Consider the following 27,564-nt stretch of genomic DNA (forward strand, 5'->3'; position numbering starts at 1 on the left):
ATGGCGTCCATCTCCCCGGACGACGTCCGAGATGGAAACGTCGATCTGGTATGCACGCGCGCGCCGGCGTCCGTTCTCTACCAGCTCGCACTGATGATGTCTCGTGGCTTATTTGGGATTGTTTGATGAATTTGCAGTCGAAGATGCCGGTGGAGGAGGTGTTCAAGACGCTCAAGTGCGACCGCAAGGGGCTCTCCGGCGCGGAGGCGGAGGGCCGGCTCAGGGCGTTCGGCCCCAACAAGCTGGAGGAGAAGAAGGAGAGCAAGCTGCTCAAGTTCCTGGGCTTCATGTGGAACCCGCTGTCGTGGGTGATGGAGATGGCGGCCATCATGGCCATCGTGCTCGCCAACGGCGGCGGCAAGCCGCCCGACTGGCAGGACTTCGTCGGGATCGTCACGCTGCTCATCATCAACTCCACCATCAGCTACATCGAGGAGGCCAACGCCGGGGACGCCGCGGCGGCGCTCATGGCGGGGCTGGCGCCCAAGACCAAGCTGCTGAGGGACGGTCGGTGGGAGGAGCAGGACGCGTCCATCCTAGTCCCCGGCGACATCATCAGCATCAAGCTCGGCGACATCATCCCCGCCGACGCCAGGCTGCTCGAGGGCGACCCACTCAAGATCGACCAGTCGGCGCTCACCGGCGAGTCGCTGCCGGTGAACAAGCACCCGGGGCAGGAGGTGTTCTCGGGCTCCACGGTGAAGCAGGGCGAGATCGAGGCCGTCGTCATCGCCACCGGCGTGCACACCTTCTTCGGCAAGGCGGCGCACCTCGTCGACAGCACCAACAACGTCGGCCACTTCCAACAGGTGCTCACGGCCATCGGCAACTTCTGCATCATCTCCATCGCCGCCGGCATGCTGGTCGAGGTCGTCGTCATGTACTCGGTCCAGCACCGCGCGTACCGCGACGGCATCGACAACCTCCTCGTGCTCCTCATCGGCGGCATCCCCATCGCCATGCCCACCGTGCTCTCCGTCACCATGGCCATCGGCTCCCACCGCCTCTCCCAGCAGGGCGCCATCACCAAGCGCATGACCGCCATCGAGGAGATGGCCGGCATGGACATCCTCTGCAGCGACAAGACGGGCACCCTCACCCTCAACAAGCTCACAGTCGACAAGTCCCTCATCGAGGTCTACTCCAAGGGCGTCGACAAGGACATGGTGCTCCTCTACGCCGCCCGGGCCTCCCGTGTCGAGAACCAGGACGCCATCGACACCTGCATCGTCAACATGCTCGCCGACCCCAAGGAGGCCCGCGCCGGCATCCAGGAGGTCCACTTCCTCCCCTTCAACCCCGTCGAGAAGCGCACGGCCATCACCTACGTCGACGGCAACGGCGACTGGCACAGGGTCAGCAAGGGCGCCCCCGAGCAGATCATCGAGCTCTGCAACATGGGCGCCGACGCCGAGAAGAAGGTCCACTCCCTCATCGACGGCTACGCCGACCGCGGCCTCCGGTCGCTCGGCGTGTCGTACCAGCAGGTGCCGGAGAAGAGCAAGGAGAGCGCCGGCGAGCCGTGGCAGTTCATCGGCCTCCTGCCGCTGTTCGACCCGCCGCGGCACGACAGCGCCGAGACCATCCGCCGCGCGCTCCACCTGGGCGTCAACGTCAAGATGATCACCGGTGACCAGCTCGCCATCGGCAAGGAGACCGGGCGCCGCCTCGGCATGGGCACCAACATGTATCCCTCCACCACCCTCCTCGGCGACAAGAACAGCACGGTGAACGGCATGCCCATCGACGAGCTCATCGAGAAGGCCGACGGCTTCGCCGGCGTCTTCCCGGAGCACAAGTACGAGATCGTGAAGCGGCTCCAGGAACGGGGTCACATCTGCGGCATGACCGGCGACGGCGTGAACGACGCGCCGGCACTGAAGAAGGCGGACATCGGGATCGCCGTCGACGACGCGACGGATGCGGCCCGGAGCGCGTCGGACATCGTGCTGACGGAGCCCGGGCTCAGCGTCATCGTCAGCGCCGTGCTCACCAGCCGCTCCATCTTCCAGCGCATGAAGAACTACACCATCTACGCCGTCTCCATTACCATCCGCATCGTGCTGGGGTTCCTCGTCATCGCGCTCATCTGGAAGTTCGACTTCGCGCCATTCATGGTGCTCATCATCGCCATCCTCAACGACGGCACCATCATGACCATCTCCAAGGACCGCGTCAAGCCGTCTCCCAAGCCGGACTCGTGGAAGCTCAACGAGATCTTCGCCACCGGCATCGTCCTCGGAACCTACATGGCCCTCGTCACCGCGCTCTTCTTCTACCTCGCCCACGACACCAACTTCTTCAGCGACGTGTTCGGCGTGGCGTCCATCAAGGAGAACGACAGGGAGCTCATGGCGGCGCTCTACCTCCAGGTCAGCATCATCAGCCAGGCGCTCATCTTCGTGACGCGGTCGCGGAGCTGGTCCTTCGTGGAGCGGCCGGGGTACCTCCTGCTCTTCGCCTTCTTCGCCGCGCAGCTCGTGGCGACGGCGATCGCCGTGTACGCCGACTGGGAGTTCTGCCGGATCCAGGGGATCGGATGGGCGTGGGGAGGCGCCATCTGGGTGTTCAGCGTCGTCACCTACATCCCGCTCGACGTGCTCAAGTTCATGATCCGCTCTGCGCTCAGAGGCCAGGCCTGCAGCAAAGAACAGAACAAGGCAAGCCTCGCCGTCCTCCATTGTTATTGCCATCAACGACCATGATCTCAGTTAAACTGTCCATTGTTGGCTTCAAGCCTTCAACCCTGATCTCCGTTATTGTCGTCTTCTCCAGTGAAACATTTCTAGGTGCTTGTCTCGCGCGGAGGGCGTTCGTGAACAAACACTCTGAGCTCGCCGAGGAGGCCGCCAAGCGCGCCGAGGTCGCAAGGTACGCGCAGGTCGTTCCATCTCCTCGCCGGCGACTAGCTAACCATCTCCGGCCGTCCTCAGCTCGCCGGCGAATAGCTAGCCATCACCAGACGCTGATCTCGCCGGTGTTCTTGGTGCCTGCAGACTGGGAGCTGAACGTGGCGGAGGCAACGGTGGCCGGAGAGGGAGTCCTGTGTTCTTCGTTTCCTCCTTAGGTGTACAATTTTTTCGGTGGATTTTTTGAGCGGCTAGAGGTTTGTGAAACTGTGGTTTATCCGATTGGGTCTGATCAAGTAAATACGTACCTACGTATTGTTGTGTTCTTAATTCTGTACAGCTATACATTATACAACGGTACGGGAATGGTGAGGGTGTAACGTCCGTATACGATATACCTAATTGTACTTAACATCTTGTCAGCAAATTTTTGGTTCACTGACTTCTGGTTATGAGTAATGGATGTATACTATTTAGTCCAGGCATGACTAATCTCAAACATTTCCTACAATTCCAAATCCTTAAGACCATTTGAGCTCCACCACAACATACTTTACAGTTTACTGGTAAGTGAATGCCAGAATATTTTACTGATCTGAAACACTCTATTCAGGAAAAATTCACAACCTTTGAGAGGGGTCCACAGAAGATGTGATTCCACGACCTTTCAGAGGTTCACAACCTAATTGTATCTACCATCTTGTCAGAATTTTTTTGGTTCATTGACTTGTACTTATGAGAAATGGAAGAATACTATTAGTACAGGCACGAATAATCTCAAACATTTCAAAACCTTCCCTACAATTCCAATCCTTAAGACCATTAGAACTCCACCACAGAAAACAAATATGGTAGACGAGAGAGAGCTGGTTCGTGAATGCCAGAATACTTTACCGATCTGAAATACTCAATTCATGCAAAATTCACAACCTTTGAGAGGTTTACAGAACAAAATTCTACTAGCTGAAAGAAACACAAAAGAAAATTAAGAAAAGAAACGCTAAGCAATTCAAGAATAATCTGAAACCCAAGCAAATGTGGCGACGGACCTCCGTTGAACGCCTTACCAATGCTTTCCTGGGACAGCAAAGAGACTCGCAGCTCACCCGAGCTTCAGCGCTCACATTTGAGTTCACCACCGAAAGCATATGGGACTGGCACAATTCTAGAACAGCAAGCTCAGACATCTGAAGAAGAACCTGAGCTTACTTGCAGCGTCTGTTGCATTGCATGTGCCTTGACAGACTGGGAATGTCTCGGGATTCAGATTTCAACATGCAGTAGGCCTTTGTATAGTCACTGAACTCGGATAGTACCATGGGTTTTGCACCATCCTCCTCCTTGGACTTCAACTCATCTACAAGTTTCAAGGATATCCTTTGATGAACATCCTCGATAAAGCCGAAACATGCTTCAAATTTGAACCGCACAAATGTATTCATTGCGAAGGCTTAATCCCCTTCCAGCAAGTGAACTCAGAAGGTATTACGTTTTCGTCACAGCAAATAGTAGCTTTGGCAGTCAGCTTCCCAACCAAACCATGATACAAAAGGCCTCTCGCACCAAGCCCACCAACTAGCCAAAATTTGCAGTTGCTCTTCTTGCCTACCATTTCATCTAAACAACCCAAAAGTGGTAATGATCCATTAGTTGTTAGTGGAGGCATGGCTCGTATCCCAGCCCTTGCGTGTACAAAATCCCATTTACTTATTCCTGGATAAACGCCAGAAGCTTTTGGGAGCAGCTCATCCTTTGCAGTAAGAGCTTCTTCATCAGATACAGTTGAAGAGTAATTCTCAGATTTCCATTGCCAAGTTGACCCAATTGAAACTGTACGGGGACCTTGGAATGCCATCCATGCATCAGATAAGATCGAAGGGCTCTGATTACCGTATTCTTCCCTGCAGGAAGTAAATGCACCAATCAGATTTTTCAAACTAACGCTATAATGACTTTCAGCACACAGAACTTCCTTACACTGTATCTGATGGCAACTGGAATTCAGCAATAACTCCTCTACAGGTTCTAAGAGGCAACTTATTTGCTAGTTCAGGAAGTGAGCAAGCTTTGGCCCCAAGGCAGATGATCACTGAATCATAATCACCTGCACATGTTTGAAGTGCCTTAGGCATAAATTTTTTTCTTACTGCAATGCAATTGCTTCAAAGAGCCATACAAACTGTCAAATATATGCAATCCATTAAAATTTCTGCTGAACTGATAAAATTAGAATTTCAATTTACCGACATCACTTAAAATGCTTAAGTGCAGATCAAAACTACAAATGTACTGTTATGTACTTATTTCAGTTTAAGATCAATTGGAAGCCAAAATGTAAAGGACAATGCCACAATAGAAAGTCCAAATTATCTGTAATGCAATATCCATTGTGCTCATTATAGACTACCAGAATTTACCTGCCAATTGGTGTAGATTATCGACATGTTGCCTGTAAAGCTTGAACTCTTTCTGCTCATTTGGTAATGAGGATGCTTCATCTGCCAGATTTTGGCATGCCGAGAACAGTGCCTGTAAAATCCAGGAATGAAATAGACCAGCCTATCAAGTACAGAGGATGGCAAAACAAGCGACACCATGACAAAGCAAAGAAGCAATGCGGCACCTGTAAATATTTCTTTGGGTTGATATTCAGTGCCAGCGGCATGTAAACTGCAAAGTCAAATGGAACACACAACCCAGGGATCAGGCGCTGCGCGGCGTCAGAGTCAAGCACTTGAAGGCTGCAACTCTCGAGGCAACTCTGAGCATTCTATCTTGAATAGGTCGAAGCAATTAGATGCGCCAAAAACACAAAAGAAGCACCTGAGCGCATCTGCGTAATCTTAATTCAGCAGTACCTCCAGCAATATGTCAGCAGCCTTCTCAGTGGTAGGTGGCCGCACAATTCCCCTGCTCAGTTATTACAAAGTCTCCTTAAACATAGACTATATAGACTGCAGTAGCTATAGAGATGAATGATTACCTTCTCCAGATAAGTCTCTCGTCTTGACTAGTAGTATCTGCCCTGGCTGTTCCATTTGCTTGCTCTGCGCTTCGGAGGAGATCCATGCTCTCTTTCCAGAACTCAGCACCCCTCCAGAGAAGCTTTACTGCAGATAAACGAAGAATTCGTGCACATAACGAAACTGAATTAAGCCGGATACTGGATGCCAGATCATTCGCTGAGTAGCATAAGTAGGGTATGAAAGGAATGGTTTCAGACCATAATTTGTGATGTTTGAGATGATGGAGAGGCGGACCTTTAGGTGAGTAGGGATGGAGAAGCCCTCCCGAGACGCCCGACGCGCCTCCCCCGACACCGTTCTCGTCGTAGATATCCACAGACACGCGGGAATCTCTCGGGCTATGCTGAAATCGACACCGGCGTCGGTTCGGTTCAGCCGATTCTGCTTGTGACACAGTAAAAAGGGGGAGAGAATGGGAAGGGGGAAGCGGAGGCCTAGAGGGGAGGGTGACCTTGAGGAGGTGCCACGCGACGGAGAGCCCCGCGAAGCCTGCGCCGAGGATGGCGTAGCGCAGGGGGCGGCGGCCGTGCCCTCCTGCCGGCGCGGGCGAGGTGGCGGCGGCTGCGATGGTTCGCCTAGAGTAGAGGCTGAGACTGGGGAGTAGACGGGAAGGAGCCGAAGAACAAGGCGGGGGCGGCATGGCGAACGCTCCGAGCTTGAAGAGCAAACTGCCGGCGGCGGGGGGAAGAACACCGGGCAAGGAGCGTGCACCGCTCGCCGTGCTGCGGCGGGTGAGGATTTTTTCCTGGGGGTGGCGGCGAGGATTCCGTGGGCCGAGCCCACCCTCAGCCCGTAGGATGTTTCAATCCGTATCCGACTTTCCAGAAACTGTGTATTGGATTAGGCCCACTAAAGGGGCAAGATTCGGTCCTCGAACAGCATCATTGGGCCTTCAATCTCCGTTCATCTACCACGCTCCACGCTGGAAAACCGAAGACTATCCGTGGAGCATTCAGCCTGGATGCAAAGGATTACATGTACAGTGTACTTCGACGGTACACAAGCATTCTAGCACAACATACTATACATCAGCAACATGCAATACAGAGAGGTCAATGCAACCTTCCTTGTAGTGAAGCAGCTGTTCGGTGAGCATTTGTTACAGGTTAGGTGGAGATCAGCACAGCTGCAAAATCTGATGGAGTCTACTGGCGCTACATTAGTGCCGTCCCAACTACAATGGTTAGAGGCTTTCTACTCCAACACAGCAGCAAACCACCAGAACGTAAGGATCTGGAATGGACACAGGTTCCATTACCTTGTCCATCTGGTTTCTCCATTACCTCATCATGTTCCTCCACTTATCCTTCAAGTCCACCTACAATATGCAATCAGTTATCACTTCATGAAAGATTAGCAACGGAGCAACTTCGGCGTAGCATACAAGTACTCACTGGTGTTCTGCCGATAAAAACATCGGGATTGTTACTCAAAATATCCTTCCAATTACCGCTACCATACCTGCACATGAAACAATTGGAATGGGATAATGAGCATAATACAATAAAACAGCAGAAACTGCATAAAGATGATTTCAACAACACTGTATAGAACGATAAAGCTAAATATCTTCAAGCAGCAGGACAAAATCACGTACAGTTCAACACCCTTTCTTAGTGTTTCTTCTTCTAACAAGCACCACTTCCTTGCCCTTCTACGCTTATTTTTGTTTTCTGCCGCTGGCAAAGGAGAAACTGGTATTCTCCTTGGGCTAGGCAAGTGCGGCCTACGTAATGCTGGTTCTGAACCCTCAGGGTCAGGCGACTCCTCCCACTGCAAACAAGCGGATTCTTTTTAGCGATATGACCAATATCTAATGTTTCTACAGTTTTGCTACCTTGCTGTAAAGCTGTCCTACAGGCCAACCAAAAAGGGTTCTGACACGTGAGACAGTTAAGCTGCAGGTATTTTTAAACAAGACTGCAGACCACAGTACAGTTTAGTTGTGATACTGATAAGAACACAGCCCATCTGATGCACTTCCGGACTGTAGTAAAGATTGTCAATGACTCATTATTCTAATTCCAATAGCTACCTTATGAATGCAGATTGCATCGCCTAGCAGAACAAATTTGACCAACTATTACATTCTGTGACTTCAGTCGATCATTTCTTGTCATGGTCAGACCATCTTATTCAACAAAGCATATACACATATTGTCCACATATTTCATAATATATCAATATATGATCAGATTTTGCAGACAGCACAGCAAAATGGCAGTACTCCATAGTAGACACTTAGCAACATAGAGAACAAACAGAAACAATATTGTGCACATGACGTTTAATACAAAATATTGATATGGCATGACAAATGCGCTGAGATCATGTAGGCTCTTCAAATTACAAATTACAATGATAATCAAAGCTAGCTAGTATAATCACAAATTTAATATAATAATCATAGCAAGTTGAGATCTTGACAATTTTCAAAAAATGGCATGTCACAGCGGGAGGTCTAACCTGAAAGGTCCGTGCCGTTGGGTTCCAATCCATAAGGCTGGGAGGTGCGCCTTTATTCGGACCATTGTTCCTTTCATTAAGCACACTTGGGCCTGCAGTGCCACAAGCTGCTGGTTGACCACCTTCAGCATTTAAATTCACTGTCCTATTTATCCTTGTAGCCAACACCTTATCTGCAGCTGCCTTTGCAGCTGGAAGTGGATCCTCCACTACACTGTGAAGCTCAGCACAGCTTGTTTTTAAAGCATCCACCACCTTGGAAACTTCTGGCGTCGAAATTGGATTTACACGAGAGGTAGATTCTTCAAGTTTGACCAGAATCTCACGTGTTTTTTCTTCCCCAGCTGTAAGTTCCATTATACATAATCAATTATAGGCTAGAAGATCATAGCCTTATACAGATAATAACCTCAAGAAAAATAAGAAAACTGATATAGGAGCTAAAACACTAAACATATGAATGATGCACTTGAAGACCTAGAGCTGGCCCAAAAGACAAGAAACACAAACTTCCTCTACCAATATGCACAAAAATCACAATCAATTACTCCCTCAGTTCCAAATTCTTGTTCACCATAGCTTTACCTAGAAGATCAAAGTAACTTTGACCAAGTTTATAGAAAAAAGCATCAACATGTACAATATAAAATTTATTTCACCATGAAATATATTTTGATGACGCATTTATTTGGCATTGTAGATGTTATTATATTTTCCTATAAACTTGGTCAAAGTTAGACATGTTTGACTTTGGACAGTCAAAGTGATCAATAATTTGAAACGGAGAGCAAAAACAAAATACACTCTAACCAAAGATGTGAATGGTATGTAACGATTGAAATACTGCAGTAGCACACTCAAAAATAGTCACAAGATTAAAATATTGCAGCTCGGTCTAGCGTAAATAATACACTAGCAGAAAGAGCACACTTAGTAAATTGCAAACATAAAGTACAAAGCCAGTCCAGGGACCAGAATACCAGACTCCCCTCTTGGTATTTCCATACACAAAACTTAAGCAAGATAGATTTCCAGACCTACTCACTGTTGCTATCTTCAATTACTTAAAAGAGATGCACGTCTTTGGCCCTACCACCAGTGGCAGAGCTTGATCGAAAATTGGGAGGGGGCCAACACTTAATATAGCTTAGATTACATGATCAAGAGGGGGCCAGTTTCATGTTTTAGCTCCAATTTATCCTTGAGGCTCAATACTATCTATAAATTAGCAAAAGTGAAGGGGAGGGGGAGGGGGGGGGGGGGGGGGCATGGCCTATCCTTGTCCTCACTAAGTTTTGCCCCTGCCTACCACCCTGAACTACAGCACAGATAAAAATGAGCTTCACTCAGAATCTACAGACCATAGGTCAACCAGAAGCCCAGGATAGAATTATTTGACTCGTAGTGCTATATTATGACATTGGTAAAATAGAGCAATAACATTGAATTGTGGCCTGATGTGCTGCATGACATTAAAAAAAGGCACAATGCTTGTATTTTAACTTCCAGTTCCATCCAAGTTACTTCTAGTTGACAAGATAACGATATCCACCATGGCCCTTTGGCAAAAAGAAAAAACCTACTCCCCCCATTCCAAAATGTAGGTCATTTTGGCTTTTCTAGATACATCATATATAGATTTTGCTATGTATCTAGATATAATATATAGTTAGGTGCATAGCAAAATTATGTATCTAGAAAAGCAAAAGTGACTTACAATTTGAAACCAAGGGAGTACATGATTAAAAACCAGCATAACGAAATTGAATCAATTCAGAGGCTAACAATCAATTTTACACATCAAACCACAATGCTGGGTCTGAACTAGCTGCATTGCCAGAAAAAAGATACTCACCTAACACACGGAACTTGGCGCGTGTGGCCTCATCCGCGTCACGCCAGGTCCCGACGGCTACATCCCCAACGATCCGCTCGGCCGCCACCTCCAGCAGCGACGGCCCCATGCCGGCCCACTCTGCTGCGAGGAGCTCCCTGACCCGCTCCTCCGCGGCGTCTCGGTCGCCCCAGAGGCCCCTGAGCACGACCTGCGAGAACGAGTTCCCAACAGCGGCCTCGAACTGCTCCACCGTGGCGACGGCGTCGTCGGAAGCGAGCGCGCGGGACCCTCCCTCGTCGACCGCGCGGCGCACGCGGCCGTCGGGGCGCGCGAAGAGCGCCGCCGCGGCGGCGTCGAAGTCCGGCGCGGAGGCCGCGAGGAAGCCCGCCACGGCGATGTGGGCGGCGGCGATGGGGGACGGGGACGGGGAGGGGGAGGCGGGGAGCGAGGCGAGGAGGTGGAGGGTGTCGAGCGCGGAGGCGGAGACCGGGTCGGCAGCGAGGCGGCGCAGGAGCACCGCGCGGCGGAGGCGCGGGGTCGGGTCGGAGGGGAAGGGGAGCGCGGCGAGGAGCGCGTGGGCGGCGGCTGCGGGGACTGAGGGGTCGCCCAGGGCGTGGTCCAGGATCAGAGTCGCGTCCGCCGGCGTGAGCCGCGGCATCTTCTCGCCGGTCGGTCGGGGGCGCTCGTGCGCGGATTCGAGATGGGGAGGCGGGGAACGCGGGCGAAGCGAGGGTTCAGTTGCCGGGCCGACGGGCCGGCGCGGCAGCTTTGCAAGGTTTTAGGAGAGGTCCGGGAAGAGTAGGCGGCGGTGGACTGGGGTGTGGGGAGGTGAAGCGATTGGCGGCAGAGCAAGGCGGCGAGGGCGGAGGAACGGGGAGCGGTGAGAGCTCGGCCATCCGCCGGCGGTGCGCCGTTCGCGAGACTCTGCGGCGCCACGGGAAGTTCGGGCGGCCTGATCTCGAAGGCAGAGTTCTGTAGGCTAGGCCGGAGGCCTTTCTGGCAAGGGCACGAATTTGGCCCACGCAAGCCCATGATGAGAACAAAATGGGTTGGCACAAGTGGGCTGAATCCGAACCGCCAGAAGGCATTTGTAATTCTTTAACCCAAGTTGATTAATAAAGTGCGGTGGGTCTCAAAGAAAAAAAAAAGAAAACAAAAAGGAAGCGGAGAAAGAAGACCACCCCATCCTCTGAACATTACTGATCACAAGTTCTCATGCTAGCCGGACATGGATATTCCTCCTATGCTAGGCGCCTAATAACCAAAACTTACTGCATCACGCCTTGGAGACAATTATATGATAAGTCAATAGAATTTAATCTTTGAGCTAGGCCGATGGATTTTGGTATTTCACCGCTGATCCGGTTGTTGCGAAGAACGAGGTAGTACAACTCAGTGATGTTGGATATGGTCTCTGGTATCGCGCCTTGAATATCATTGGATGATAGGTCGATGAAAACCAATTGTTTAGCTTCACCAATGGATATGGGTATTTCACCGCTGATCCTGTTATTTGACAGGTTTAGACTATAAAGAAATTGTATCTGAAATATCTCTGAGGAGATTGGGCCCTGCAACGTATGGTTGAAGAGAAATTTGTATTTTTGACACTTCAAACACGTGGTTTCGCATATTTAACACTTCAAGATTGACCTCGCAAATTTGACACACACAACATTGACACATTGATTTACTTGACATTATGCCTCTTTAATAATTTTATTTTCTCATTTTCCATTTACTGGACTGTGAAAGGACTAAACTACCCCTTGTTACGTACCTCTCTATCTCTAGTTTGATCAAATCAATTGCCTCGCTCGGACGCGCCGCCGCCCGCCCAGAACGATCGCGGTACTGGTGCTCCTCATCTCTCTCCAAACTAGCGGAGTTTAGTCCTTTCACAATCTAATAAATGGAAAAGGAAGAAATAAAATCATTAAAGAGGCATAATGTCAAGTAAATCAATACGTCAATGTTGTGGGTGTTAAATTTGTGAAGCCAATCTTTAGAGTGTCAAATATGCGAAGCCACGTGTTTGGTGTGTTAAAAATATAAATTTCTCGTTGTTGAATAGGGATACCTCCTCTGGTGAGGGAAGGTTTCCAATGGTGTGAGGAATCGTGCTGGTGATTCTGTTGTCATCCAAGAAGAGCGAATTGAGTTTTGCTGTAAAATTGCCGATGATCTGCGGGATCTTGCCTCCAACACCATTTGAGTTCACATTAATCTCCAACAATCTGGTGCAGTTCACGAGAGAAGCAAAGAAATTGGCGAGACGACACCGGTGAGGTTGGCGTAACCGATGATAAGGCTAAGGGCATGTTTGGTTTCTTTAGTCCATGGACTAAAGTGAACTAAAGTGGCTGGCTGTTTAGTTCATTGGACTAAAGTATTTAAATGCTTTTGAACAAAAACTCTTTTACCCTTATTCCCAACCCACCTGTTACCACTGCACTGCCAAGCACCGCCCATCTCTTCCGGCACCTCCCTCACTACCACCCCTCCGCGCCGCCGGCCTCCCTTCCTCCCTCTCCTTGCTGTCCTTGTGCTGCCCCTCCGCGCCGCCGCCCGTCGTTCCTCCGCGCCACCGCCCGCCATCCTTCCACGCCACCCGCCCTCTTCCCTCCGGCACCTCCCTTCCTACCACCCCTCCGGGCCGCCGATCCTGCTTGACCCCACCGACCCCTCCCTCGCCTCGCCGATCCTGCTCGACCCCGCCGCCCCCACCGCCTGGTGGCCCCTCCCGCTGCTCCCCTGCTCCCCACCGGCGCCGCCGCCACCCCATCGGGCTCCCCTCCCACGGACCCCTCCATGATCGTCATCGTCTCGTCGCGACACCACGCCTTGGCCGCCAAGTACTCGTGGAGCAGTGGCCGCACGGCGGGAGGGAGGCTAGTGGCGGGGGTGACGGAGGGAGGCCAGCAACGACAGCGGCGGGCGAGAGAGTGGGGAGGGGAGCAACCCGCAGTGGGGGCAGGGGGGACCGGCAGTAAATGAGGGGTATTCCCAACCCCTTTAGTCCTACCTTTAGTCTAAGTGTTTGGGTGTTTAGTCTAACTAAAGTGCAAATTTTAGTTCATGGTGGGAACCAAACACCACCAAACACCCCCTAATCACACGTCCTCTTGAGTTGCATGTAACATCGTACCGGTCCAATTGCACATCCCATGGGAACCCCAATCACGAAGGTCGTTGCCATGGACAACGGATTTGAAAGAGAGTAGACAACAGCTTGGTTGGAGCTGACAACAGCAATGGTGATGGCTATGAGGGCGAGGAATCTAGGCATTGCGGAGAGTGCAATGAGGGAGTAAGTACTAATTAGTGGTAGCTTTGCTGCGAATTTGTGGGAAGATAGCACTAGGTATGAAGGTCCTTGGCTTAGTTACGTTGCTCTTAGGGGGTGAAGAAAAGCTACGCCCTTGCACTGGAAGGTAGCTCTTAATATGGAAATGATCTCTATCTTAGCATGGAGGGGTGAAGATAGGCTGCACCATGGGTAGATGGTGATATAAATAGGGTGTGAAAAGGAGGAATGATGTGTGTGCGGCCTGGGTCAATGCCTTTTTGACGCTCTTTTTTGTTTGCTATGCCATTTTTTAAATTGCCAAGGTATAGAAATGGGCACTCTAAAATCTTGGTGTGCATAATATCATGGCACATTAGTGGTGACATCCAACAGACATTATTGGACTTTTGTTACACATGCTATTATCGTGTTCCAAACAAAGTCTTAACATGAAAAAGATCTCCGCGGTCTCCGTGAAGCATATCCCTTGGAAGTATTAGACTTGGAGGTTTTCTTATGATTTTATTTGAAGTTTCAATATGATATAAGATGTAAAATTTCCATGAAATACCTAAAGGCCTCGATATAGCCAAGCGCCCTGGTGGCCATGCATTGAGCCCGGGAGATATGATCAAAGAGCCTTGGAGATGAAATTCTTTGTCTTCACCTTCTCACTTCCATGCCACTCCAATTCCGTGGTGGTCCATTGCTTTTTTGACTACCTTTACTTTGGAGTTATACAACATACGACCCATTATTAGATTTTTTTTTTACCACCTTTCTTTCTTATTATTGACCTTGTTTAGACTATTATGCCTTCCTCTTGTTATGTTTTTTAAAACATTTTCACCATGTGTTTTTATTAAAAAAATAGATGATCTTTTGATAGTTTTGGGAAAATATTCTTAATAGTTTTCGGGGGAAATTGGTAGAAAGTTTTCCATAGAGTTTGAAAGAAAAGTTTACAAACCCTTTAAATTTTTGGGTAAAAGTCTTTTCAAAGATTTAGGATAAATCATTTTCTCTCGAAAAGTTTGGAGAAAGGATTTTATAAACATGTCTTAGAAAAACTTTCTAAAAAGAAAGGAAAGACACAAGGGCAAAATGTTTTTAAAAAACAAATAGACGGAAACTGTCAGATCTTCCATGAGTTGATTGCTGGTGCACATGCACAGATTACTGATCAATAGAGCGTGCTCCTGTGCATACAAACAAGAAGCGATCCCCGTCATCCTAACTTCATCACGAAACTCAATTAAAACATCAAGTATAGGAGCGTCATGGTGGAAGGGCCTTGCAAGATTTTGGTGGAGATTGAAACGTGGGTTAGGCCAGATAACACGCAAAAGTCAATAAATTAACTTTGAAAAGTCATATTGGATGTGGACGTGCAGCATGGTGGCATAACCAAGCACCAGGACAAAAGTTGACTAGCATACAATTGCTCTTATTAGTGTGTTGTACAACTCTAAGAGTCTCTCAAAAAATTCTCCACCAAAACTATGTATTAAGGGTTCTTCTAAAATTTTATTTCCCCAAAATCATATCATTCCACATCATATCTCCAATACTAACATCCCCATTATTTCAAAACAGGCCACATCAGCATAAATGGACCCATCAGTTGGGCCACCCTAACCTCCCCCTCACGTGAACTCCCCCTCACGCACGAATCACGATCTACTCTCGTTCGCCATTCCAGCGTCGCCCATCACTCTTGCACCGTCGCCCCTTCCCAGTAAAGTTGCTGCTGGATTGTACGATTGCAATTGGAGATAGATAAAACGGATTCGTTATGAGCTGGCGAAGCTTATCCACGAAACTAGCGCGGCACAGATCATCATGCGATAAAGAAGTTGCTTGGGGGGGATTGGGGAGGAGGGAGCTCGTGAAAACATGCGGGGCGACAGAGGCTCGATTCGCGTTGACATAATTTTGCGGCGTGTTTAGGGAACTGTTGGAGGCTCTTTTTTTTTTCCTTTTCTCCCTAATCGCATGGGCGGAGCCAGCTGGATTTACCTAGGAATTTTGCCAAAACTTCAAGTATCTATAAGCCATATACATCTATATACTTGTTAGGTAAGCTTATTTCTTCTTCTCTCAAGCAAATCTGAGTACAATTTTGTTCTTAGGCCCAATCTTCTTCTCTAGTTCCTCTCAGTCTACCCTCCTAATCAACCATCTTCACTTCCTAGCGCGTGACTCTAGGTGGGAAGACGGACGCGAGCCACCGAGGGTGGCGCAGTTAAACTGCTTGGTTGTATCAGTCCGATGCAGTCATGCAGGTAACTTGAAGTTAGTGCTAATCTACTGAAAATAGAATATTGTAATGTGTATGTAGAAGCTTCGCCTGCACTTGCTGGGTAGAACGATACGAGGCTATCATAGGTGTGAAAATTTATTTCCCTGACACGCCTACTGTTGCAGTGATAGAACTGAAGCAACATGCTCATTGATAGCTTCAGCAATTAAAGAACCTTGTGCATCTCCCGGAGCCCGCATTGTTGATTTGGATGTGTTGTTTGTTTTGCAAAGCTTGATGTCAAATGAGAGAGCACCCCAGTTGTACGTCTTCAGACCCAGCATAGGGTGATAACTAGGGAACGACAGGACGATCCCGCTGAGGACAACACCAAATGCTTAAAGCTCTGAAGCAATGCCATTTTCTTTAAAAACTTCTGTAGCTTTTCAGTTGTTGATATATCTGTAGTTTGAACAATTTATCTACTCTATTAATCCATGGTGCAAATGCATTTTTTTTCCTTGAATTAGAGTAAAGATGACTTGACAAATGGGACTACCCAACTTCTACATCTGGCTCCGCCACTGACTCCTCGAAACCTGAGCCTAATAATCCTCACGTCACGTACTAGGCACAGGAGTTGGAAAAGACTCAACGGAGTTACAAATCGGTCGTCAAGAAATTAGGTGATGGAAGAGGATCGAATACTCGAGTGTCATTTAGCTTTTCTCTAAAGAGAAATATCAAGACCATAAATGCGCAACTGTAGCGTTTCGTTTGTATTTGTGAATTATTATTCAAATATTGACTAATTAGGCTCAAAAGATTTGTCTCGCGAAGTACAACAAAACTGTGCAATTAGTTTTTGATTTCATCTACATTTAGTACTCCATGCATGTACCGCAAGTTTGATGTGATGAGGAATCTTCTTTTTGCATAGTGTTAAAGTTGGGAGTTTGAAGGGAACTAAACATGGCCCAAGTTAAGGGCTGTTTGCATACACTCTCCTAAACTTTAGTGCTTGTCACATCGAATGTTTGATACTATTTAGGAGTATTAAATATAGTCTAATTACAAAACTAATTGCACAGATGGAGTCTAATTCGCGAGACGAATCTATTAAGCCTAATTAGTCCATGATTTAGCAATGTGGTGCTACAGTAACCATTTGCTAATGATGGATTAATTAGGCTTAATAGATTCGTCTCGCGAATTAGTATAGAGGTTTTGCAGTTAGTTTTATAATTAGCTCATGTTTAGTCCTCCTAATTAACGTTCGAACATCTGATGTGACCCTCCTAAAGTTTAGCACCTCGTATCCAAACACCCCCTTAGGTCTGCCACTAAATGACTCAATTCGATGGCAAGATAAATGGACTTGTACCTGATGGGCCAGGCTTTCCATATCTGCTTCTTTTGACAAAGGGGGCGCTCTAGACCGTTAGCCTAAACTTAATTTATACTAGTCTCTACCGTAACATGTAAAATTGTGAGATTTGAACCAATAATACAAACGTGTTGATGCAAATTTAGATCCAACACACGAAAGTACTCGAACGTGCAACCCGCAAAGACGCTTCTTGCTGCATCGATGCGGAGGCCAATCAGACCGGTATGGCAGGTCGGTCAGATCGGTCTCGCCGGGGAACCTAGCGAGAGACCAACGAACGTCCGTCCGGGAGGAACCCCGTCAGGGCAGTCACCTTGGGTTGCCCTAGGCTCGGCAGGCCAGGTAGGACACCTCCTTATGCCATGGATACAGAAGAAGAACAGCGCATGGGGTTGGAAAAGTGGGGTAACGAGGTAGAAAGGTAAAATGATAAAAGATAGATTGGTTTTTGATCGATTGGATACCCTCAATCGACCATGGCTCTTTATATTTATAAGGAGGGGAGATCTTGCCCCTAATAGAGTCGAAATCCTAACAAAACTCATGCAAAAATATAACTCCTACTTGAACTCCACAGACAAAAACGGTCTGATTGGTTCCATCAGACCTATCTCCTCAGGGGTAGATCTTCCCGAGGTCATAACTCTCTCATCCGAACTCCAAATCGGACGTTCTGTATATGAATTATGATCTACTCGGCGAGAGCTACACAATGGTGAAGTCCAATTTACATTTGGAGTACTTTGACCAAACCGGTCGACCGGTTGGGAGACTGGTTCAGAGACCTGATTGTTCAGAGCTGCTAATTTTGACCTCAAACACATGCCCCCCCTTTTATGGCAAAGCTTGCGTGCCAGAAAACATTCTCAATGATCAAAATTGTCTAAGGACAATGATAGATATTACATCGCCCATATGATGGTCTCCAAACCCTTTATGGATGCTAATGTAGCCGAAATAATATTCCAACAAGTACAACATCATATGACACATCAACTTTCGACTCTGAAACATCTAAATATATCTAATAACTGAAATCTTGATGTGGCCATGGTGACCAACTATGGCTCCTTGGTAAATAATAAGCATAATATTGATAATTATAAAATGAAGATCAAGGATTATACCAAAACCATGGATTATAATTAGATATACCTGAATACGCACTCCACGACATATGAATCGACGGAATAAATGATGAAGACCAATGAGAGGACCATTGATGCTTTTTTGCCCTTAGTGATGAAGAATCCCTATTTGATTGTCTCCGCATCGATTGTTTTTCTGCTACTCGGCTATTTTCTGATATTTATGTAACAATTCAGCAAAGCTTAGCTTCTTCTTCATCCCTTTGCTTCTTGTTGTGAGACTTTCAGCACTACCAAAATTTTTGGCAAGACCGGTCAGACCAGTTTGAGCACCAGTTAGACTAACCCTTAGAACCAATCACTTCGAGATCATCTTGCCCCCCAGCCAAACTTGATTGTTGTTCAACAATGTTATTTCAAACATACTCATCATTGGGGACAACTTGATCAATAGAACTAGCCGATGATTCTTCAATGTTCAGCTTTTCTATGTCTAGTGTCAAATCTGAATTTTGATTTAATCTACCATCCTTTTTGACATGATAGACTTGTTTCATCACCTTACGCTTATTTTTCTATATAGATCAATTCTTTTGATCAAAACAGTCATTACGTGTAGGTGCTTCCTAAAAGTAATGTAATCTGGAAGGAAATATCTAGGATGAGACGGCATTCACGAATTATAAGACCATGGACAACAAGAATAATGCATATTAAAATAAGCTTCCCATGGCATATGTAAAGGTGATCCATATGATGGAAACGGCATTGATACGTGAGAATTAGTCCATTGCCGATTCTGATCATGGAACTTCTGTTTTGGAAAAGATTTTGAATGCTTGGAATTCTTAGATCGACTAGCATCATTGATATCATTTTGTCTTTGGGACTTAACCGGAAGCTTCGTATTGGGCTTCAGCTTTCCGTTTTGATGCTCGCTACGGCCTTTGGATTCAACGGTTTTCCAAACACCAATTTCGAGTTTCTTGGGTTTAACCATCTTTGATTTTGATTTATTTTGTGAAATCCTGGAAGAAGCGGTTAGACCAGTTTGCAAATCGGTCAGACCGGTTGCGGCACAACCAGCACCTTTGCCTTTGTTTTGTTGCCCCCCTCCCCCAGCGTTGAAGTACTAGATATAGTTTGTGTGCTCTTGCTAGGGGATTTTGAGTCAACAACTTCGGCTTGATACTACCGACTTGTTTCTTGACCAACAACATCACAAGTTGGTAAATTTTTGCAAGGATCAATAATAGCATTAGCCGGCTTTTCAATAGCCAACTTTTGACTAAGATGAATTGAATCTGAACTATCCTCTTTATCAATCGGAGACTTGAGATAAAAATTCACAATGTCAAGTACTTGAGGATTGCATCTCTTTCAATGTGTCGTGGTGGACGGCGGCTACAACTCCTTTATCTTGATGACGCCTTGATCGGTTAGACGGTAACATGATAGAAGCAACTTTTCAGCAGCTAGATCGCCAATATTCCATACGGAATTCTTTACATGACATCATGTTGCTAGGGTTTGATGGATCAGCCATGACGGCTAGATTCTTCTTCCCCAACGGAGTCGTCAAAATGTGTTGATGCAAATTTAGGACCAACACATGAAAGCACGTTTTCGAACGTGCAGCCCACAAAGACTCCTTGCTGCGTCGATGCAGAGGTCAGACCGGTCTCGTCGGGGAACCTAGTGAGAGACCAATGAACGCCCGCCCGGAAGGGACTCTGTCAGCGCAAGCGCACCTTGGGTTGCCCTAGGCTCGGCAGGCTAGCTAAAGCGCCTCCTCATGCCATGGAGACAAAAGAAGAACAACATATGGGGTTGGAAAAGTAGGGTAACGAGGAAGAAAGATAAAATGATAAAAGATATATTGGTTTTTGATCGATTGGATACCCTCAATCGACCGTAACCCTTTATATTTATAAGGAGGGAGGTCTTATCCCTAATGGAGTCGAAACCCTAACAAAACTCGTGCAAAAATACAACTCCTACTCGGACTCCACAGACCCAAACCGGTCTGACCGGTTGTCCTTAGGAGCAGATCTACCTGAGGTCATAACTCTCTCATTCAAACTCCAAATCGGACGTTCTATATATGAATTTTAATCTACTCAACAAGAGATACACAATTGTGAAGTCCAATTTACATTTGGAGTAATTTTGATTGGGACGGTTCAGAGATCTGATCGTCCGGATCTGCCAATTTTAATCTCGAACACATTAATCAGGTATACCTCCGATGGCTGTCATAATAGTTCGACCTGCAAAACCTTTCTCCACCTGTCGAGCTTCATTTGTTATTTTACAGCCGTCAGAAAAATTCACCAGTCGGCACACGAACCAAGCTTCATTTCTCATGCTCGTCAGCAGCAGTCAGAAATTCATGCAACGAACATTCCCCTCCACCGCCAATCGTCCCGCCGGTGCCGCGTTCGCCGGAGCTCAGCAGGTCGTCGAGGGGGAGATCGAGGCGGCCGCTAAGCGAGGAAGAAGAAAAGGGTCGTACCTTCCGCAGTTCGTCAGCGCCGATCAATCGTGACCGCACAAGTCCGGTCCGAAGGCTACGAGGCACCCTGGGGTCGTCGGTAATCCATTATTTACCGTCCGGGGCGGGTTGTTATCTCGTTTACCGACACCCCTGGGATCGCCGCCTCGCTCGCCGGAGCGCCGCCGCGTTCCACGCCGTTGGCTGCATTATCCTCTCCCGCTACTATGCACGGAAGCATCCGGGAGCTCGGTACGTACGCCTCGGCTCACGGAGTGGCGAGCTCTTCCCCGACCGGAGGGCCTCCGATGGAGTTCGCCGTCTGCACGGAGGCGAGGAACGACGGCGGACAGCGGGGTGGTTTTGCCGGCGATGGGTTCTACCTCTCTTCTTCTCTCTGCAGCTGCCGTTCTCGTCTAGTCCTCTGGCACGGCAATGGAGGAATGCTTCGATCGTCCCAAGTTTAGCCGGTGGCTCTCACGGTCACGCACTGAGAGTGTTGTTTGTAGTTCTGAAGGTAACTACACAACATCTGAATTTGCTGTGGGCTTTCTTCACATTGAACTCTGGTGTGCATTGCAATTGGATGAGATCGATCCATCAACCCAAATGTTGCGGGCAGCAGCTAGCAACGGCTGAAAATTGTAGCTTTATTCAGCAGTCGAGTTTCATCGCTACGTACTACTATCTTCCAATCGTCAGCACAGAACATCACCAACCGAGTCAATCAAGCAAGAAAGCATCATTCCCAAGATTCTCAAGCAACCGTTAACTGACAACAAACGTTGCTTTGTGCAACGAAATTTGACTGCCATCAGGCATTACTCTGAAACAAGAAACACTGATTAGTGATGACAAACACACCCCTAACCGGAAGAGAGATTCGCAGTAATGCCTTAGGTCAGGTAGCGAAACGTTGGTACTTTAGGAAGCAATCGTGATAGTACAATTCACAGGTTGGTTTCAGTTATGCCTCCTTTTCACGTCCTTTTCACGTCAGGATGAGGTCACAACTTTTGTATTTTTGCGGGGATGCATCGCAATCAAAAGAGTACAAACGTGGCGGGTTTCATTTGGAACACAGCAGAAAACTTCAAGCTTTTTGCAGAATATACTGTATTCTTTCTGCTTCTGCACGATTTTCAGTTGAAATCCTCAAGGCTGCTCAAACAGCACTTCTCCTGAACGGCGCTGCCACATTAAAACGCACAGGATCGAAAGACGGACCCACGACTACGAGTACACAGAGATTCGCAAACTAACCCTGCTACAACACCTCATGTACATGCTCACGGTCCACTCTTACATTACGCCATTACATGTTTCCATGGCCCAGTAAAAGCACGACACAGGAAGCATCAATCATCCACCGACTCTATAAGGACGCCACGTTCTCTTTATCTATCCTCACCTTATTTTCATGTACAAAAGTCATGGAACCTCCCCATGTTGCAGAGGTGAAAGGCCGCGGAACGTTATGGCGCGAGCTGCGGCATCTATTTCTGTGGTTGGGCCTTGGTAGGAGAAGCCGCCATGGCGCGCAGGCTATTGCCGACCTCCGTGAAGCTCGGCCTCTCTGACGGCTCGGCTGCCCAGCACTGCTCCATCAACGCCCTCCACTGGGGATCGCAGGACTCAGGCACCCGAGGACGCAGCGTGTTGTTAACTATCCCACCTGAGTGAAAGCGTGTTTAGAAACAAGAATGGCATTGGACTCCCCATGTGGTGGGAAACAATAACAGCTTAAATTGTGAGCATACCTATGATGGCACCATAGTGCAGCTCGGCGTAAGGCTCTTCACCAGTAAGTAGTTCCCACATCACGATTCCGAACGAGAAAACATCGACCTGCACTCGAATTATATGAAGGTCATTCAGGGAAACAGGAGTATATTTGTCCAGAGGCAGCTCAAAGAAAGTGAAGGTCGCATTAGTTCCAAAGAAGCAACGGAATAAACCTTTTCAGAAACAAGGCTGCTGCTGCCATTCAACAGCTCAGGGGCCATCCAAGGAAGCGTTCCTCGCACTCCACCAGAGATCAGCGTCTGGCATTTAACCTTCGATAAGCCCAAATCACCAACCTATAAACAAATAGGGCAGCCACCCTGATATCAGAGATGTCTAATGTGCTGTTCTTCTTGTGGTGGAGCCAACAGTTCTCTATACAATTACATACTTGATGGCAAGTCAATATATCTTTGATACAACCCTTCAAAGATCTCATGTGCCCTGACCTCTTACCAATAGCCATATGATTGTGCTTTACACAAAATTAAGGCCATATGTATGTTGTACTTTGACTAATACGAGTAAAAGTAGATTGAGTCTTGCTTAACCATCTACTGCCTTAAACAAGAAGTCTATATGAACGTTTAAACAAAACGCACAAGTATCAAAGAAGCAGCATTACCCCTACTAAATACCAAAGCGCAAGAAACAAATTAAGATTTCACTTAACGTACGAGAGCGGAGCTTTGCTAGCTAACATCACATCCACTTGTATGGCATAAGTTCTTTAATTTTCTGTACTTGGTCGATAATTTAAGAAATGAGAGAATGAAGACAAGCACCTTGCATATAGGGCGTTGAGGATCTCTTAGGTTGACGAGCAGATTATCACTCTTTAAGTCAAAATGCACAATATTCTTCCCATGCAAATACTCCATTCCAAATGCAACATCCATTGCAATTAGTAGACGCCTACGCCGATCGAATATCCTGCTGATAGAATAAAATGAAATTAGAGGTGACAACATATGAAAAGCATCATGTTCTGTCATTGAAAAGATTAGTTTACTTTTCATGTCTTTGCAATGCTTGTCGTAGTGAACCATTAGCCATGTACTCAGTTACAGTTGCAACGGATCCACCAGGCCCATCTAGAACAACACCATAAAAGGCTACAACATTTGGATGGTGCAGAGATGCAAGCTTGCCAGCTTCATTCCAGAAATCAGTTCTCTACAGACACGAGAAGTTAGAACATTATGCGTTCAGGTCAGAAAAACACGGTAAGTTAACTGAATACCATGCGCTCTTGCTCAGAAGCCTTCCCAGCAAAGCATCGATCATTGATTCTCTTAATAGCAACATCAGAACCTCTCCATTTCCCATGATAAACTGTACCAAAGGTCCCAGAACCCAGTTCACGCAATTCTTCAAGATCACTGTTCTTGATTATCTGCAATTCACAATGTAGAGAAAATAAGGAAAATGCATTTGAATCCACAATAAAAGGTGTACATTAAAAAATCAAAATTAATTTGACAAAAACCTGAAGGTTGTCGATGTCATCTAAAACTTGAACTCCCTGGCTTGTTTTGTCTGACTGATTGTTACCCTCATCCTGAACCCAAAATTAAAGCAAAAAAATTACACCCTGTTACAGAACAACGAGTTAGACCAGCATAAATGGAAGCATCTCTCACCTTAACTTTTGCATCAACTACTGCTCCATGTGAATCTATGTGATCACCAGATAATGCAGCTGGTTTTTCTGGAAAGGGTGACTGAAGAACTGATGCTGCCACCCCTTCAGCAACAGCTTGTAATTGTCGCTTAATATTTTCCTCACCAAATCCTGTCAGAAGAGAAAAGGAGAATTAGGAGCAAAACAATTTACTTAGTCAATTGTTGAAATGATATTGTAAACTACTTCTCAATACCCAAATAGTACAGAACGACAAAGTATACCAACCTTTGTTCACTTTAATCGTGTGGATATCCTTAAACCCTGGGTCCTGAATGTGTGGAAGATTCCCTTCTTCTAAGAGTATGGGACCATTTGCGTTGATATCAGGAACATGACCATCCATGTATTGATCTCCAGAAGCAAGAGGCTCTTTAGCTAGCTTGCTTGGCCTTGGAGGAACTAAAGAGACATTTCCCACTGCTTTCCAAGGATCCTGGTTTGAGAAAAGTGAATCTGTGTAAGCTAGTTCCCGTGTAGCTTCAACACGATCAATACCAGCAGTAGCCTGCAATGGGAAGTTACTGCTGCCATCAGGGGGAGCAGAGACCAAGTGACCAAGCATTTCCCTAGGAAGCTGTGGAGGTGGCCCAGCAGGAACATGAACACCAGAGTAAGGTGGTCGGACAGGAACCTTTTCATTGGAAACAGGTGGCTCAATGGGCGCTCTAAGGTTGTTCTGGACTGGCACATTGAGTGGATTCTGGATTATGTCAGGATGAACACTTTGTGCACCAACATCAAAAGCAGGTGGTGGTTGTTCACTATGCCTTGCAATGTTGTCCTCTTGGGTCAAAGCAGGAGCAGTGAAGGCATTGGTAATCCCCATATGATACCCTCCAGCTTGAGATTTGTACATAGAACTACCGTCAATATTTACAGGTGGCTTCTCAGCTTTTGCATGGTCAATGGTACCATGAGGAAAAGAAGGCTTTCCTTGAACACTAGATTCTGGAGGGGCAATAGGACCCAAATGAACTCCTTGCATACGGGCATCGATAGCTCTGGTATAATCATGAGGAAGATCACGAGCATATTCTCTAAGCGGTTCTGCTGCTGGATAGTTTGCATTCTTGTATGCACCGGCATCAATGACTTGCGGGCCATTAACTGGAACTTGTTGTGGTTGCAAGCTATAAGAGTATGGTTGCTGCTGGTACCTGGCAGGATCTTCAACCCCGGCCTGAATAGGATGACCCACAAATGCTCCATTTGGAGCAGGTGGACTAGAAACTGGTAAGGCAACCATGGTGGGTTGAACCGGCACACCTGCATCTGGAGATGCAGTTGCCTGGACTCCAGGCATTCTGGCAGGGAGTACGGACTCAAATTGACTCATCCCTACTGCGTTCCCAGCTCTCGGTTCTACCATATAATTAGCAGGAGTTCCTGAGTTCGCATCTGGACTGGATTTGTTGGACCCACTATCTTGATGCAGGCTGTAAAATACCGGAGCTGCCTCAGGGTTGCTCAGTGCACGAGGATTTCCCCGCTCCTGGATAATGTTATCCGAATGGGCGTGCGGCAAAGATTTCTGGCACATTGTGCAATCATCATACCTCACTGATGGAACAGTGGCCGAGCTAAGCACCACAGGAATCGTCCCTGAGCTTGTCACCACCGGTGTGCTTATTGCGCTTGTCATCGCCGGTTGAACACCGTATCTCTGCGTATCACTTGTCTGCAAATGCACAGAAGGCAAAGGAGGAAGCTGCGACAGTGGCGTCTGCAGCACCCGGTAACTCTGATCAACTGGAGCTTGCACTGTCCTTGTGAACTGCATGTTCTCCTGAACAGGTTCTACACCAGCAGAAACAGGCCTGAACGTACCGACTTGTTGAGCAGCAGCGGTCGCCATAGAACTCGTCACTGGAATGCTAGGCATGAACTGGCTCATCTGCACAGGCACAAAATTGACAGATTGCGGCACACCATGAACACCAAATTGTTGCGCATTGATGTAGTGGACTTGCTGCGGTTCTATATACGACTGCGGCATCTGCTGCTGATACGAAGCAGACTGAGGCTGCTGGTGCGGCACATATTGGGCGACTTGAGGCGGCTGCTGCTGCTGCACATAGCTGGTGACTTGAGGTGGCTGCTGCGATGTCGCATAAGCAGCAGCAGCAACATGATGAGGCTGCATCGTTGATGGCTCCGTCCTAACTAGGATAGGATTTTGCGCTGGGATGCCCATGGCCGGAGCCGACATGGTGACGGCACTGGTGAACCCCACCGAATCCGGGAAACCACCATGGTAATGGGCTCCACCTGAATACGTGTACTCAGTCGCAACGGAAGGAGGCGGCGGTCCCGCGTGCGGCGACATACCTTCGACAAGGCCGCTGTACTCTGAGGCCTCGGAGTTGTGCGCGGACGAGCCGGCGCTGGCGACGCTGTCCTTGCGGCGCATGGCGGCGGCGACGGCCTCCGCGGAGACGCAGTTGATGGCGTCGATGTAGCGCTGCCCGGACTCGTCGACGGGCGCGGCGGCGGCGGCGGAGGCGAGGTGGTGGGACCCGGAGCCGGAGCCGCCGCCGCCCGCGGCGTCGCTCCCGGTCCCTGAGGCCGGGAAGAGGAAGACCCGGAGCTTGGCGGAGCCGTCGGGCGCGGCGGCGGCCAGCTTCTCGTACTCCTCCATCATGTTGTCGTAGTCCTCGGGCCCGGAGACGGAGATGAGCGCGTCGAGGTCCTCCCCGGGGAGCTGGTACCGGAGGAGCACCCCGCCGCCGGCGCCGCCGGGGGACGCCGCCTCGTCCACCGCTTCGACCTTCCGCAGGAGCTCCCCGAAGGAGGCGGCACGCGGGACGGAGATGAGCCGCGTCTGGCCCCCCACGTACCGCAGCGCCCCATCCCCTGGCCGCGGCGCGATCCGGCCACCGAAGCTGCACATCAGCTTCACCTTCCCCACGCCACCCGACCCCGACTCGTCGGCCTCCCCCCACCCCCTCGCGCTCGGGCTGCTCGGGTCCCCCGCCGACGACGCCACCCCGCCGCCCCTGCTCGCCATCACCGCCGCGCTCCAACCTAGGGTTCTGGTTCCCTCCCTCTCCCTCTCCGGGGGCCGGCTGGTGCTCCCCGCTCCGTGCAGGTGGCGAGCGAAACAGAATCCGCGAAGGCGGAGGCGCGACGTGAGTCTCGCTCGGCCGGGCCCCGGGGGGTTTTCCTCTCCCTTCCCACTTGCCCCTGGCGCTGCCACTCTCCCTATCTCTCGATCGCGAACGCGCTCGGCTCCACTGCGGCGGGCACCGAACCGAATCGCGGAATCGGCGGTGGGGAACGGGCGGACGTGCGGTGGTGGGGGGTGGGGGTCGGCCTCTGCGGGATAAGTTCTCGGGGGGGCCTCGCCCTCCCCGCTGCAACTTCGTGTCTGACCGGCGCGGGCTTCGCTTCGCTTTCGCCGTGACCACCAGC

The 27,564-nt window shown here is 48.7% G+C and overlaps 4 protein-coding genes across 6 annotated transcripts; 1 reads left to right on the plus strand and 3 right to left on the minus strand.

Moving 5' to 3' along the window:
* LOC117852485 (ATPase 6, plasma membrane-type) lies at positions 1–3,008 on the plus strand. The gene is made up of 4 exons (XM_034734592.1): positions 1–48; positions 138–2,660; positions 2,738–2,881; positions 2,997–3,008. Exons 1-4 carry the CDS (start codon positions 1–3, stop codon positions 3,006–3,008), a joined length of 2,727 nt encoding a protein of 908 aa, XP_034590483.1.
* A 708-nt stretch (positions 3,009–3,716) lies between these two features.
* LOC117852539 (uncharacterized) lies at positions 3,717–6,696 on the minus strand. Its single transcript, XM_034734663.2, has 8 exons — positions 6,327–6,696; positions 6,110–6,218; positions 5,833–5,959; positions 5,708–5,759; positions 5,473–5,619; positions 5,267–5,378; positions 4,827–4,953; positions 3,717–4,750 (listed from the first exon to the last, which is right to left on the minus strand). The coding sequence occupies exons 1-8, from the start codon at positions 6,513–6,515 to the stop codon at positions 4,288–4,290; spliced, it is 1,326 nt and encodes a 441-aa protein (XP_034590554.1). The 5' UTR covers positions 6,516–6,696; the 3' UTR covers positions 3,717–4,287.
* A 137-nt stretch (positions 6,697–6,833) lies between these two features.
* On the minus strand, positions 6,834–11,196 carry LOC117852540 (uncharacterized). Of its 2 annotated transcripts, XM_034734665.2 has the most exons (5): positions 10,197–11,140; positions 8,342–8,685; positions 7,473–7,648; positions 7,270–7,336; positions 6,834–7,193 (listed from the first exon to the last, which is right to left on the minus strand). In XM_034734665.2, the coding sequence occupies exons 1-5, from the start codon at positions 10,834–10,836 to the stop codon at positions 7,155–7,157; spliced, it is 1,266 nt and encodes a 421-aa protein (XP_034590556.1). In that variant the 5' UTR covers positions 10,837–11,140; the 3' UTR covers positions 6,834–7,154. The 2 variants fall into 2 exon arrangements, 1 of the variants encoding a protein (XP_034590556.1); XR_004639857.2 differs by lacking the exon at positions 7,473–7,648 and having other exon boundaries at positions 10,197–11,196.
* A 10,631-nt stretch (positions 11,197–21,827) lies between these two features.
* Positions 21,828–27,494, minus strand: LOC117852382 (uncharacterized). 2 transcript variants are annotated; one of them, XM_034734457.2, is made up of 9 exons: positions 24,379–27,494; positions 24,110–24,261; positions 23,956–24,027; positions 23,710–23,862; positions 23,479–23,642; positions 23,252–23,402; positions 22,640–22,762; positions 22,442–22,529; positions 21,828–22,356 (listed from the first exon to the last, which is right to left on the minus strand). In XM_034734457.2, the coding sequence occupies exons 1-9, from the start codon at positions 27,158–27,160 to the stop codon at positions 22,178–22,180; spliced, it is 3,864 nt and encodes a 1,287-aa protein (XP_034590348.1). In that variant the 5' UTR covers positions 27,161–27,494; the 3' UTR covers positions 21,828–22,177. The 2 variants fall into 2 exon arrangements, with proteins under 2 accessions (XP_034590348.1, XP_034590349.1); XM_034734458.2 differs by having other exon boundaries at positions 23,252–23,399; positions 24,379–27,491.
* Positions 27,495–27,564: the final 70 nt, after the last annotated feature.

This window comes from Setaria viridis, chromosome 4 (genome assembly GCF_005286985.2).
Source record: "Setaria viridis chromosome 4, Setaria_viridis_v4.0, whole genome shotgun sequence".
Lineage (NCBI taxonomy): Eukaryota > Viridiplantae > Streptophyta > Magnoliopsida > Poales > Poaceae > Setaria > Setaria viridis.